This window comes from Oncorhynchus masou, chromosome 15 (genome assembly GCF_036934945.1).
Source record: "Oncorhynchus masou masou isolate Uvic2021 chromosome 15, UVic_Omas_1.1, whole genome shotgun sequence".
NCBI lineage: Eukaryota > Metazoa > Chordata > Actinopteri > Salmoniformes > Salmonidae > Oncorhynchus > Oncorhynchus masou.
In genome coordinates this window covers 20442988-20457509 of record NC_088226.1, presented here as the reverse complement: position 1 = coordinate 20457509, position 14522 = coordinate 20442988, and the positions used below count along the sequence as shown (strand labels likewise).

Sequence of the window (14522 nt, the reverse complement as noted above, 5' to 3'; positions counted from 1 at the left end):
CATTTGAGCCAGTTAGTGGTGGTATACAGAAGGTTTACCCTATTTGGTAAAGTACCAAGTCCATATTATGGCAATGCCAGCTCAAAATAAGCAAAGAGAAGTAACAGTCCATTATTACTTTAAGACATGAAGGTCAGTCAATGCGGAACATTTCAAGAACTTTGAAAGTTTCTTCAAGTGCAGTCGCAAAAACCATCAAGCGCTATGATGAAACTGGCTCTCATGAGGACCGACACAGGAAAGGAAGACCCAGAGTTACCTCTGCTGCAGTGGATAAGTTCATTAGAGTTCCCAGCCTCATAAATTGCAGCCCAAATAAATGCTTCACAGAGTTCAAGGAACAGAAACATCTCAACATCAACTGTTCAGAAGAGACTACGTGAATCATAACCTTCACGGTCTACTTGCTGCAAAGAAACAACTAATCATGGACACCAATAAGAAAAAAAGACTTGCTTGGGGCCAAGAAACAAAAGAAATGGACATTAGACTGGTGAAAATCTGTCCTTTGGTCTGAGTCCAAGTTTGAGATTTGGTTCCAACCGCCGTGTCTTTGTGAGACGCAGAGCAGGAAAACGGATGATCTCTGCATGTCTGGTTCCCATTGTGAAGTATGTAGGAGGAGGTGCTTTGCAGATTACACTGTCTGTGGTTTATTTAGATTTCAAGGCACACTTAACCAGCATGTCTACCACAGCATTCTACAGCGAAATGTTATCCCATCTGGTTTGCGCTTAGTGGGATTATCATTTGTTTTTCAACAGAACAATGACCCAACACACATCCAGGCTGTGTAAGGTCTATTTTACCAAGAAGGAGAGTGATGGAGCGCTGCATCAGATGACTTACCCTCCACAATCAGCCGACCTCAACCCAATTGAGATGGTTTGGGATGAATTGAACCGCAGAGTGAAGGAAAAGCAGGCAACAAGTGTGGGAACTCCTTTAAGACTGCTGGAAAAGCATTCCAGGTGAAGCTTGTTGAGAGACTGCCAAGAGCGTGCAACGCTGTTATCAAGGAAAAGGGTGGCTACTTTGAAGAATATGAAATATATTTTTATTTGGTGAACCCTTTTCTTGTTACTATATGATTCCATATGTGTTTTGTCAGTGTTGATGTCTTCACTATTATTCTTGTCACGCCCTGGTCTATATTTATTATGTTATCTTCATTTATTGAGTCAGGTGTTTCGACTTGGGGCTGTGTGGGGTGTATAGATTAGTCTATGGCTGCCTGAGGCGGTTCTCAATCAGAGTCAGGTGATTATCGTTGTCTCTGATTGGGAACCATATTTAGGTAGCCTGGGTTTCACTGTGTGTTTGTGGGTGATTGTTCCTGTCTCTGTGTTTGTTGCTCCAGTCAGGGCTGTTTCGGTTTTCGACGTTTGTTGTTTTGTATTATTCGTGTTCTTCATCATTAAAGATGTATCGAACGAATCACGCTGCATTTTGGTCCGATCCTTATTCCACCTCTTCGTCAGAGAAGGAGGTAGAAGAAACCCGTTACAGAATCACCCACCACAAACGGACCAAGCAACGTGTCAATGGGCAGGAGCCACAGGAGAAGCAACAAAGGCAGCAATAGCGATCACAGGACTTCTGGACTTGGGAGGAGAAATTGTTCGGAGAAGGACCCTGGGATCAGCCTGGAGAATATCGCTGCCCCAAAGAAGAACTGGAGGCGGAAAGAGCTGAGAGGCGCTGGTATGAAGAGGCAGCGCGGCGACGTGGGTGGAAGCCCGAGAGTCAGCCCCAAAAATTTCTTGGGGGCGGGGTTCAGGGAGAGTGTGGCAGAGTCAGGAGTCAGACCTGAGCCCACTCTCCCTGTTTATCGTGAGGAGCCAAGGAGGAGACCAGAACCGGTGTAGGAGATGAGCGAAGCAGAGACTGTGTAGGAGTTAATGGGGAAATTGGAGGAGAGAGAAATGAGGGAGTTGCTGTGTTGGTGCTTTTTGCATGGAATTCGCCCGACGGAACGTGTCAGGAATTTAATGGCACCTGGGTCAGCGCTCCATACTCGTCCTGAGGTGCGTGTTAGTCGGCTGGTGAAGTTGGTGCCAGCCTCACGCACCAGCCCTCCTGTGCACATCCCTAGCCTTGCACGTCCTGTGCCAACACTGCTCTCAAGATCTCCAGTACGCCTTCACGGTCTAGCCCATCCTGTGCCACCTCCACACACCAGCCCTCCGGTGGCAGCTCCCCGCACCAGGCTTCCTGTGCGTGTCCTCGGCCCAGTACCATCAGTGCCAGCACCACGCATCAGGCCTACAGTGCGCCTCGCCTCTCCTGCGCTGCCGGAGCCTCCCGCCTGTTCAGCGCTGTTGGAGCCTTCCTCCTCTCCTGCGCTGCCGGAGTCTCCCGCCTGTTTAGCGCTGCCAGAGCCTTCCGCCTCTACAGCGTTACCGGAGTCTCCTGCCCGTTTAGCGCAGCCAGAGCTGCCAGTCTGCATGGAGCAGCCAGAGCTGCCAGTCTGCATGGAGCAGCCAGAGCTGCCAGTCAGCATGGAGCAGCAAGAGCTGCCAGTCTGCATGGAGCAGCCAGAGCTGCCAGTCTGCATGGAGCAGCCAGAGCTGTCAGTCTGCTTGGGGCAGCCAGAGCTGCCAGTCTGCATGGAGCTGCCAGTCTGCATGGAACTGCCAGTCTGCAAGGAGTTGCCAGTCTGCAAGGAGCTGCCAGTCTGCAAGGAGCTGCCAGTCTGCAAGGAGCTGCCAGTCTGCAAGGAGCTGCCAGAGCTGTCAGTCTGCAAGAAGCCGCCAGAGCTGTCAATCTGCATGGAGCAGCCAGAGCCATCAGTCAGCATGAAGCAGCCAGAGACAGTCAGCCAGACTCTTCCAGATCTGCCAGTCAGCCAGACTATTCCAGATCTGCCAGTTAGCCAGACTCTTCCAGATCTGCCAGTCAGCCAGACTCTTCCAGATCTGCCAGTCAGCCAGACTCTTCCAGATCTACCAGTCAACCAGACTCTTCCAGATCTGCCAGTCAACCAGACTCTTCCAGATCTGCCAGTCAACCAGTCTCTTCCAGATCTGCATGTCTGCCAGACGCTTCCAGATCTGCATGTCAGCCAGACGCTTCCAGATCTGCCAGTCAACCAGACTCTTCCAGATCTGCTAGTCAACCAGACTCTTCCAGATCTGCCAGTTAGCCAGGTTCTGCCAAATTCAACTGCCTGGCTGGGCTTCCTCTCAGTGCTGGGCTTCCTCTCAGTGCTGGGCTTCCTCTCAGTGCTGGGCTTCCTCTGTCCCGAGCTGCCCCTCTGTCCCGAGCTGCCCCTCTGTCCCGAGCTGCCCCTCAGTCCAGTGGGGTTCTGGGTGAGGACTACTAGGCCATGGTCGGCAGTGAGGGTGGGCAATCCTAGGACGCGAGGAGGGGGGACTAAGACATTCATAAAGTGGGTTCCACATCCCGAGCCGGAGCCATGGACAGGCGCCCACCCGGACCCTCCCTATTGTTTTGATGTGCGTCCGGGAGTCCGCACCTTAGGGGGTGGGGTTCTGTCACGCCCTGGTCTATATTTATTATGTTATCTTCATTTATTGAGTCAGGCCAGGGTGTGACATGGGTTTATTTGTAGTGTGTTTCGTCTTGGGGTTGTGTGGGGAGTATAGATTGGTCTATGGCTGCCTGAGGCGGTTCTCAATCAGAGTCAGGTGATTATCGTTGTCTCTGATTGGGAACCATATTTAGGTAGCCTGGATTTCACTGTGTGTTTGTGGGTGATTGTACCTGTCTCTGTGTTTGTTGCACCAGTCAGGGCTGTTTCGGTTTTCAACGTTTTGTCGTTGTTTTGTATTATTTGTGTTCTTCATCATTAAAGATGTATCGAACGAATCACGCTGCTTTTTGGTCCGATCCTTATTCCACCTCTTCGTCAGAGAAGGAGGTAGAAGAAACCCGTTACAATTCTACAATGTGGAATATAGTCAAAATAAAGGAAACCCTTGAATGAGTAGGTGTGTCCAAACTTTTGACAGGTACTGTATATATTGCAAATATTTTCTCCATACGATTTGTGATATAATTGTCCAGTGCATTTTTAGAACAATGAACTCTCTCCCGAGTGAATCAACATTGGTCTGAAGCCAGCACAAACGCCATTTAGCTCATCCAGCAGTATAGTCAGACGATCAGAGCAGATTTGATTACAATTTATTTGAAGGAAGGGACTTTAAACTCTAAAAATGGAGCAATTATCCCAGTCTGTTCCCCGTTCGGAAGTTCTCTGTGAAAATGCTCCCCCGACACAGATTTGAATTTATGAAATATGCTGACAAGAATAAAACGATGATGAACTGCTGGGAACTGCTTCTCTGTGATTTTAAGTGGTTCCACACCACACTTTAGGTGATGTATTAGATTAGCAAAGGTGTATATCTGGACACATGCAATGGCCTGGTCCTTTTTTGTAATGTCAACCACACATTATCAAACATCTGTTAAATGGACATTTCACCCCAAGATCAAAGTTAGTCAGACCTCAAAAGTAGACCAATTGTCTCAGGCTGTTTTGTTACTAAAAGTTGATCATTGAGGTGTGCGATTAAAAAAGGCTTAATCGTGGTTTATCTTTAAATGAGCCATGGCAATCTTGGAAAAATCTCAATCTCAATCTTCGTTGCAGAAACGTAAGAAGATCCACCACCAGCTCCACAAAAATTGTAATCACACACTCAATATTTATTGACGGTCATGAACGCTTATTGATGTTCATGATCACTGTAATTACACGTTCATAAATGTCTTGATTACCCATCAGTGTTGTCCCACCTTGGTCTTAGTATTTTGTGTTTTCGTTAATTAGTTGGTCAGGCCAGGGTGTGACATGGGTTTATGTTGTTGTATTTCATAGTGGGGTTTTTGTAGTATTTGGGATTGCGGCTGAGTAGGGGTGTTGTATAGGCTTGGCTGCCTGAGGCGGTTCTCAATCAGAGTCAGGTGATTCTCGTTGTCTCTGATTGGGAACCGTATTTAGGTAGCCTGGTTTTCACTTTGTATTTCGTGGGTGATTGTTCCTGTCTCTGTGTTAGTGTTCACCAGACAGGCTGTATAGGTTTTTCACGTTCCGTTTGTTGTTTTTGTATTTATAAGTTATTTCATGTATCGTCATTTGTTTCATTAAAGACATGAGTAACCAACACGCTGCATTTCGGTCCGACTTTCTTGCGACAAACGAAGAACGCCGTTACAAGTGTCATCGCAAATCAAATTACTTAAGCTAAATGATGACTCATGTTAAGTTACTTAGAATCATTCTCCTGCCAATTCACATCGCCATATTCTAACTAACTAATCGATCCATGGTTCTGCCTTCCGCCCACCACTTTGTCAGGAGTGTGTGAGTGTGTGCGTGTGCATGTGAGTGTGTGTGCATATGCATGAGTGTGTGTGTGTGTGTACGAGTGTATGTGCATTTGTGTGTGTGATCACTGAGAGCTCTTTCATGGTTTGACAGGAGCAATTAAGGAAGCCCTTGGATTTTATATGACTAATCAATACAACTACCAACTATAGGTAGCATTAGAGGCAGAAAAGAGTGGGACGGAGAGAGAGAAAAAGGAAATGAGGGGAAATGATGACAGGAACAATTACAACAGTCATTGAGTTGTGTACGTGTGATCAATATCAGCGCAACCTGTAAGCAGGGAGAAAAGGGATTAGGAGGAAAAGGACAGAAATAGTCCAGGAAGGATTCAAGTCAAGAAGTTAAAAATCTAACGAACTCCAGTAGAGTGATGGACATAAATGGGAAAGTAAGAGGTGGAAAGATGTTGTTATCTCCTGGACTCTCGCTCTTCCTCCCAGTCTTGCAGGTCTCTTCTATAACTTGCCCATCAGCATGTCCATTTGGCCTACAGCGATGCCTATACTGTCTGACTCTCTCACACCCACACACACTCCATCTGGCCCCCTCTCTCTCTGTATTTCCCCCCTTGTTATATCGACAGTCAGTAGAGTGAGTTCTCCAGCCTTGTACACCACCACTCCCAACCCTCAACAACTCAGCCCAACTCTCCAGTCACTGTTCGGTTGCATTCCACCTCTACATTCTGTCCAGAAACACTGTCTGCTCAGGCTTTAATGCAACCGCTGTGTCAGATTTCAAAAAAACTTTACGGAAAAAGCACACCATGCTATAATCTGAGTACGGCGCTCAGAGACCAAAACAACCCAAACAGATATCCGCCATGTTGTGTAGTCAACAGAAGTCAGAAATAGCATTATAAATATTCACTTACCTTTGATGATCTTCATCAGAATGCACTCCCAGGAATCCCAGTTCCACAATAAATGTTTGTTTTGTTCGATAATGTCCATCATTTATGTCCAAATACCTCCTTTTTGTTCACGCGTTTAGCCCAGACTTTTAAATTTATGACGCGCGATCACTAGGAGCAGACGAAAAGTCCAAAAGTTCTGTTACAGTCCATAGAAACATGTCAAACGATGTATAGAATCAATCTTTAGGATGTTTTTAACATAAATATTCAATAATGTTCCAACCGGAGAATTCCTTTGTCTTCAGAAATGCAATGGAACTCAAGCTAACTCTCACGTGAACACGTGTCACCAGCTCGTGGCTCTCTGGCAGACCTCTGACTCATTCCCCTCTCATTCGCCCCACTTCACAGTAAAAGCATCAAACAAGGTTCTAAAGACTGTTGACATCTAGTGGAAGCCTTAGGAAGTGCAATATGACCAATATCCCACTGTATCTTCGATAGGCAATGAGTTGAAAACCTACAAACCTCAGATTTCCCACTTCCTGGTTGGATTGTTTCTCAGGTTTTATCCAAATCTACTAATAATATGCATATTTGCAACTGGGACTGAGTAGCAGACAGTTTACTCTGGGCACCTTATTCATCCAAGCTACTCAATACTTCCCCCTGCCCAAAGAAGTTAACAGAAGCTGCTTTGGGTGCTTCCCTAGTCCCTCTGGTCCAAGCTAGAGTGATCGACTGGAACTGTACTCGTCACATTACCGTCTGTGTCCAATGGAGCTTAAACCTGCTAGGAGACAGACAGTTGGAGGGAAGAGCTGAGACAACTGATGGCCAAAGTCCTTGACTACCCGGCAATTGCTTCTCTCTTGGCTGTGTATTCGTCATTATGGAAAACCCAAGCGTGGATGATGGAAGGGTACAAGCCAGCCTGAAGCTGGAGAACTTTGGCAGAAGGTTTGGCAGAACGTTTGCTGAAAGTTTCCTTCATACATGGTGCTGTATCATATTTTCAGAGCTGCATCTATCTGCCCAGATAGGTTACATTGGTATTATCTTTTCATACAGCTTCATATGTTTCATCCCTGATATTAGTGGGCCAGCCACCCCTAGATGTAGTCTGGAATTAAACCGTTCAATTGGGCCCAGACTCCTGATCATTCTTCACAAACATCTCCTTTGTGGCTGGGTTTACTGACTGTAGGTGTTCAGATCAGATACCTGTAGAACTGGGCTTCCCACTTGCTTGTTAGAATTCTTAGAGCTCTTCAGAAGGTGAAGATTGAACCCCATTCATATTCACCAGATATATTCTCCCCTGTACAAAGATAATTCCTCAAATAATGGTAGACAGTATTCGCTGTTCTGCGTTGCCATGCTGACTACATAGCTTAGCAGCTCGTCGATTTAAGCCCACTTAAGACGTACCGGCTGTAGCGATGACTTTCGATGGCTGAGCATCAGAGCGGAACACAACATACCCATCCCGTTTGAGGGGGCGAGAGAGAATGTTAAACTTCTGGCGGGGGCTTCCATGGGATTCAGCTAGATTTAGATGAATTGTAGCGTAGAAGGCTGACAGTGAGCATCCAATACCCATGGGGGTCTCCGTGGAGGTCGGGTGGGCAGAGAGAGGGAAAGTGAGAATGATATCACACTGAATGAGAAGGAGACTGTAGCAAATCACAGGCACCCCGAAGTCAATAAATGGAAATGTGTCAACTGTATGTGTTTATAATTGGAGTTTAAGCATGATTGATCTTTAGAACTGCTATGTACTGAAAATTAGTGTCGGACAATCTCAAGATGGTTTCCTGGACGTCTGGATTTTGCACTGGCCTTTGTATTGTTTAAATTATAGTCAGGAGGGGGTACATGGGAACCTCTTCTTCAGGGCAGATATTGACTCTGTCGGAAAATGCAGAATGCAGATCCAGACTTTAAATCTTTCCAACTCTTCCTTTCCAATTTAAGTCTAGCTCTCAGCTGGAGTTCTACTTTTACTCATGGAATCCCATCCTCCTTTTTTATATTTGATATATGTTTATACTTAATTCAGACAGTTTGAAGGAGAGGTGGAGACAGATGAGGGAAGATATGAAGTGCAGAAATTCCAGACCTGTAATTTACTGACCCTTCTAGACTCTTTCTTGAGGAAGGAAGTTCCGGACCTGGGTTCCCGATCTCTGCAGTGTTACCGCGCCACCAAACTCCAGCATTCTATTGGGAGTTTTTATTTATGATATTAGTGGGTTTTGATCAATACAGGGACTGATGGGTGTACATCCTTAGCCGCAGGGGTGTTGCTGTGAGTGAGTTAGCCTGCGTTCAAGGTCACATTGACTTGATTCTGGACATCATAGCTTGATAGAATCCAGACACGGGCCACACTTATTCCCCATGGTGCACCATTAATTCCTAGCGACCTCATCTTCAAACAAAGCTAAAAGGAATAGAAACCCTTGGGATGGGCGGCTTAGAAAAAGGTCACTGTGATTGATTTTCAAAGTCAAAAACATGAAAACAATATCGTTTTTGTGGATATTTTCATCCATGACTAAATGTAATCTTCTCCTCTAAGTTCAATGTCCTTGCCTCAATCTTACCAAGAAAGCATATTTCCATGGACAGCGGTATGGCATTCTTACACCTTCGGAGAAAGTGTACTATAGCTCAAAGTTCAGTGTCAAGTCAGGAAGAGGTCCTTGCTCAGTGCAGGGCCAGCCACTCTCAGCTGCAGTGGGAATGATTGAATCACACTGATAATAGCTACTCAGCCTTAAAGGTATTGATTTGAGGCCTTCCTCAATTCCCCCTACAGCAGAACCCCACAATAGGGGCAACTCAAGTGGGAGAGTGATATCATTCACATGGAGGGCCAGAGCAGTTGGGTAGAAATGTATTGTCAGCGGTTTGTTTCAGAAGACCATCCATCCCTTGCTTTCTGCAGTGTGTGTGTATATGTATGTTTGTGTATCTCATTCTCTATCACATACAGTATGTACTGTATGTCATATCCATAGCATGCCATATGTTCAGTCCAACCCAACCTCCAGCCCAGTTCAAAGACTGAACCGTGTGTATTCTTAATTACATAATGAATACTGTCAACCATCTATCGTGGTGCGCTTTGCAGACAGTCATGGTGTAATGCTAGCCACTAAGAATTAAGCTGTAGGACAGAAACATAAGTTGGTCCAACGGGTATTAGTATTTGGTGATACAGACTATGCAAGTTAAAATGTTGTCAATGATCAATAAATGCATGAGCGTGTGTTAATTAATGTTTGTATTACCCCCCAACTCCCACTGATCAGAACAGGTCAATCAATGCAGCCTACTGCCTTGCCTAGTTAAATAAAGATTACACGTAATGGTCAATAAATCAATCAACAATGCCAAGGAGAGACCATCATATATACGGAATGTCAATGACTTCTCAACAATGTTGTTTAACCGCAAAAATTGATCTCAAACAGTATACTGTGTATATGTACATGTAGACAAACAAGGTTGTAACTATCTACTGTAACACAGAACCCCTGCAACAACAATTGTCTTTTAATATTTTGATATCTGATATTGTCAAATATTTATTCTTTTTTTTAAATGTGTATACCACATCAAGAGTGTCATTACTGATATATCATGTCATCACACTAACCCTAACCCTATTTCATTTTTATTTTCCATACTTTTTGTAATGATTCACCAAGTCTATCAACATTTTTTTTTCAATCCCATTACTTCGTGTTTGTACAGATCCTCATGTTGAGAGCATAGCAGGAAGTATACAAAATCTTATGGCCTTGGGTCGTGCTTACGTGTGATATGTTTTGTATTTTGTCTGTAGGATTCATATGATGTAACATAATGTAACACATTGAGAGCATGGCATGCCACCTACTCTGTCAATCAACTTAAGAACAACCAATTAGACCTGTCTTGGGGTAACGACATGATGCTTCATTTCTTGCAGTTTGTCAGGTAATATTATGATGGTTCATTAGGTGTTAGTGGAGCGTTAGCTGACAGTCTTGATTTTAGGTTAGCTTAATGGAAGCTTCTCTAATGTCAAACATGTCAAGTGTGGTGTACCGCAGGTCAGCTCTCTAGGCCTGACTGCTTTTGATCTGTCTTATGCTGTCTCCGACACTCCGTCACTTACTCTGTCGCAACCTTGGGAACACAGCGGAGAGTCTTTTAGAAGTCTGTGGCTTTGCTTCTCTGTATGTCTCTTTCTTACTTCTTGTGTCACATACCTCCACTGTGTGCATGTAGCATGTGTACCTGAAATCAAACAAAGACAGCTCTCAGCTTTGAGGGGTTTCTTTGCTCCACTTTGTTGTATTTTTTATTTTTATTTAGAGCATAAAAAAGCAGCTGCACTGTCAAGAGTTCAAATACTTATTTGGAAATGGGTTTGGCGTGCAACATTGTCAAGACTGGATTGTGTGTTCTCTATCTGGGTCTATCAGCACTCTAAGCTGCATAACTTACACCCACCCTGCGTGGTTTTTGCAGAATCTGAGTTTAAGGTTTTGTTAATTTTTGTCGCTTGTATGAAAGGAGAAATGGTGCATGTTTGCTAACTTTCATGACATGGTTTTCCAATCCTTTATTTCCACAGACAATGTGTACAGAGAATGCCTTTCCAACGGGTCCTGGGCGGTGAAAGGCAACTACACCCAGTGTCAAGAGATTCTCAATGAGGTATGTACTGTATGTAGCATTGTTATTGGTGTATGAAAAGGTAACTGTTTAACTCTGAGAATAATGAGCCTCTGTAATGGATAGTAAAATATATACAGTGCCTTGCGAAAGTATTCGGCCCCCTTGAACCTTGCAACCTTTTGCCACATTTCAGGATTCAAACATAAAGATATAAAATTGTATTTTTTTGTGAAGAATCAACAACAAGTCGGACACAATCATGAAGTGGAACGACATTTACTGGATATTTCAAACTTTTTTAACAAATCAAAAACTGAAAAATTGGGCGTGCAAAATTATTCAGCCCCTTTACTTTCAGTGCAGCAAACTCTCTCCAGAAGTTCAGTGAGGATCTCTGAATGATCCAATGTTGACCTAAATGACTAATGATGATAAATGCAATCCACCTGTGTGTAATCAAGTCTCTGTATAAATGCACCTGCACTGTGATAGTCTCAGAGGTCTGTTAAAAGCGCAGAGAGCATCATGAAGAACAAGGAACACACCAGGCAGGTCCGAGATACTGTTGTGAAGAAGTTTAAAGCCGGATTTGGATACAAAAAGATTTCCCAAGCTTTAAACATCCCAAGGAGCCCTGTGCAAGCGATAATATTGAATTGGAAGGAGTATCAGACCACTGCAAATCTACCAAGACCTGGCCGTCCCTCTAAACTTTCAAGGAGAAGACTGATCAGAGATGCAGCCAAGAGGCCCATGATCACTCTGGATGAACTGCAGAGATCTACAGCTGAGGTGGGAGACTCTGTCCATAGGACAACAATCAGTCGTATATTGCACAAATCTGGCCATTATGGAAGAGTGGCAAGAAGAAAGACATTTCTTAAAGATATCCATAAAAAGTGTTGTTTAAAGTTTGCCACAAGCCACCTGGGAGACACACCAAACATGTGGAAGAAGGTGCTCTGGTCAGATGAAACCAAAATTGAAATTTTTGGCAACAATGCAAAACATTATGTTTGGCGTAAAAGCAACACAGCTCATCACCCTGAACACCCTATCCCCACTGTCAAACATGGTGGTGGCAGCATCATGGTTTGGGCCTGCTTTTCTTCAGCAGGGACAGGGAAGATGGTTAAAATTGATGGGAAGATGGATGGAGCCAAATACAGGACCATTCTGGAAGAAAACCTGATGGAGTCTGCAAAAGACCTGAGACTGGGACGGAGATTTGTCTTCCAACAAGACAATGATCCAAAACATAAAGCAAAATCTACAATGGAATGGTTCAAAAATAAACATATCCAGGTGTTAGAATGGCCAAGTCAAAGTCCAGACCTGAATCCAATCGAGAATCTGTGGAAAGAACTGAAAACTGCTGTTCACAAATGCTCTCCATCCAACCTCACTGAGCTCGAGCTGTTTTGCAAGGAGGAATGGGAAAAAATTTCAGTCTCTCAATGTGCAAAACTGATAGAGACATACCCCAAGCGACTTACAGCTGTAATCGCAGCAAAAGGTGGCGCTACAAAGTATTAACTTAAGGGGGCTGAATAATTTTGCACGCCCAATTTTTCAGTTTTTGATTTGTTAAAAGAGTTTGAAATATCCAATAAATGTCGTTCCACTTCATGATTGTGTCCCACTTGTTGTTGATTCTTCACAAAAAAATACAGTTTTATATCTTTATGTTTGAAACCTGAAATGTGGCAAAAGGTTGCAAAGTTCAAGGGGGCTGAATACTTTCGCAAGGCACTGTATTCTTCCATTCTTCTTCTAAGGATACAAGCACTGCTGAAAATATCTTTACTATCTATTTGCAGAGAAATTCTCAGTATCCCTCAAACAGAAACACACACATGACAGTCTGGAGGCAGCACGGGGTCAGGCAAAGAGCAGCATCCCTAAAGCATTGTGGGAGTTAGTTAAAGAGGAAGTTTTCATTTTTACAACCACATATCTATTGTGTATCTAAATGTAATGGTTTTGAGAGACTTAAAAAAAAAATGTAAATGTATTTTTTTAATTGGACATACAGTTGAAGTCGGAAGTTTACATACACCTTAGCCAAATATATTTAAACTCAGTTTTTCACAATTCCTGACATTTAATCATAGTAAAAATTCCCTGCCTTAGGTCAGTTAGGATCACTGCTTTATTTTAAGAATGTGAAATGTCAGAATAATAGTATAGCAAATTATTTCTTTCAGCTTTTATTTCTTTCATCACATTCCCAGTGAGTCAGAAGTTTACATACGCTTAAGTAGTATTTGGTAGCATTGGCTTTAAATTGTTTAACTTGCGTAAAACGTTTCGGGTAGCCTTCCCACAATGAATTGGGCAAATTTTGGTCCATTCCTCCCGACAGAGCTGGTGTAAAACTGAGTCAGGTTTCTAGGCCTCCTTGCTCTCACATGCTTTTACAGTTCTGCCCACAAATGTTCTATGGGATTGCGGTCAGGGCATTGTGATGGCCACTCCAATACCTTGACTTTGTTGTCCTTAAGCCATTTTGCCACAACTTTGGAAGTATGCTTGGGGTCATTGTCCATTTGGAAGACCCATTTGTGACCAAACTTTAACTTCCTGACTCATGTCTTGAGATGTTTCTTCAATATATCCACATCATTTTCTTTCCACATGATATCATCTACTTTGTGTAGTGCACCAGTCCCTCCTGCCGCAAAGCACCGCCACAACATGATGCTGCCACTCCCATGCTTCACAGGTTGGATGTTGTTCTTCAGCTTGCAATCCTCCCCCTTTTTCCTCCAAACATAACAATGGTCATTACAGCCAAACAGTTCAATTTTTGTTTCATCGGACCAGAGGACATTTCTCCAAAAAGTACGATCTTAATCCCCATGTGCAGTTGCAAACCGTAGTCTGTTTGTTTATGGTGGTCTTGGAGCAGTGGCTTTTTCCTTGCTGAGCGGCCTTTCAGGTTACGCCGATATAGGACTCGTTTTACTGTGGATATAGATATTTTGTACCTGTTTCCTCCAGCACCTTCACATGGTCCTTTGCTGTTATTCTGGGATTAATTTGCACTTTTTGCACCAAAGTATATTCATCTCCTTCCTGAGCGGTATGATAGCTGCATGGTCCCATGGTGTTTATACGTGTGTAATGTTGTTTGCACAGATGAACATGGTACCTTCAGGCATTTGGAAATTGCTCCCAAGGATGAACCAGACGTGTGGAGGTCTACCACTTTTTTCTGTTCTTGGCTGATTTCAAGGTAGGCCTTGAATTATATTGTAAGGGATCTCATCCTCCTCTTCTGAGGAGGAGTAGCAAGAAGGATCGGGGGATCAAAACCCAGCGTGGTAAGTGTCCATAAATTAATGAAGCAAAATGAACACTGAAAAAAAACAATAAGCAACAAATGAACAGTCCCGTAAGGTGAATGACAAACACTAAACAGGAAATATACAAAACACTCACACGGAAACAAACACCCACAAACCAAAATTGAAACCAGGCTACCTAAGTATAATTCTCAATCAGAGACAACTAACGACACAACACCTGCCCCTGATTGAGAACCATACTAGGCCGAACACAAAAACCAACATAAAAAAAACAAACAGACTGCCCACCCCAATTCACGCCCTGACCATACTAAAA

At 43.8% G+C, this 14522-nt stretch overlaps 1 protein-coding gene across 1 annotated transcript in view; it reads left to right on the top strand.

The window, feature by feature from the left end:
• Positions 1 to 14522, top strand: part of LOC135555846 (corticotropin-releasing factor receptor 1-like) — a 173353-nt gene that overhangs the window by 77393 nt on the left and 81438 nt on the right. Inside the window, exon 5 of the mRNA XM_064988613.1 lies at positions 10852 to 10934. Coding sequence (XP_064844685.1) covers positions 10852 to 10934 — 83 coding nt within the window. The remainder of the gene's footprint in view (positions 1 to 10851; positions 10935 to 14522) is intronic.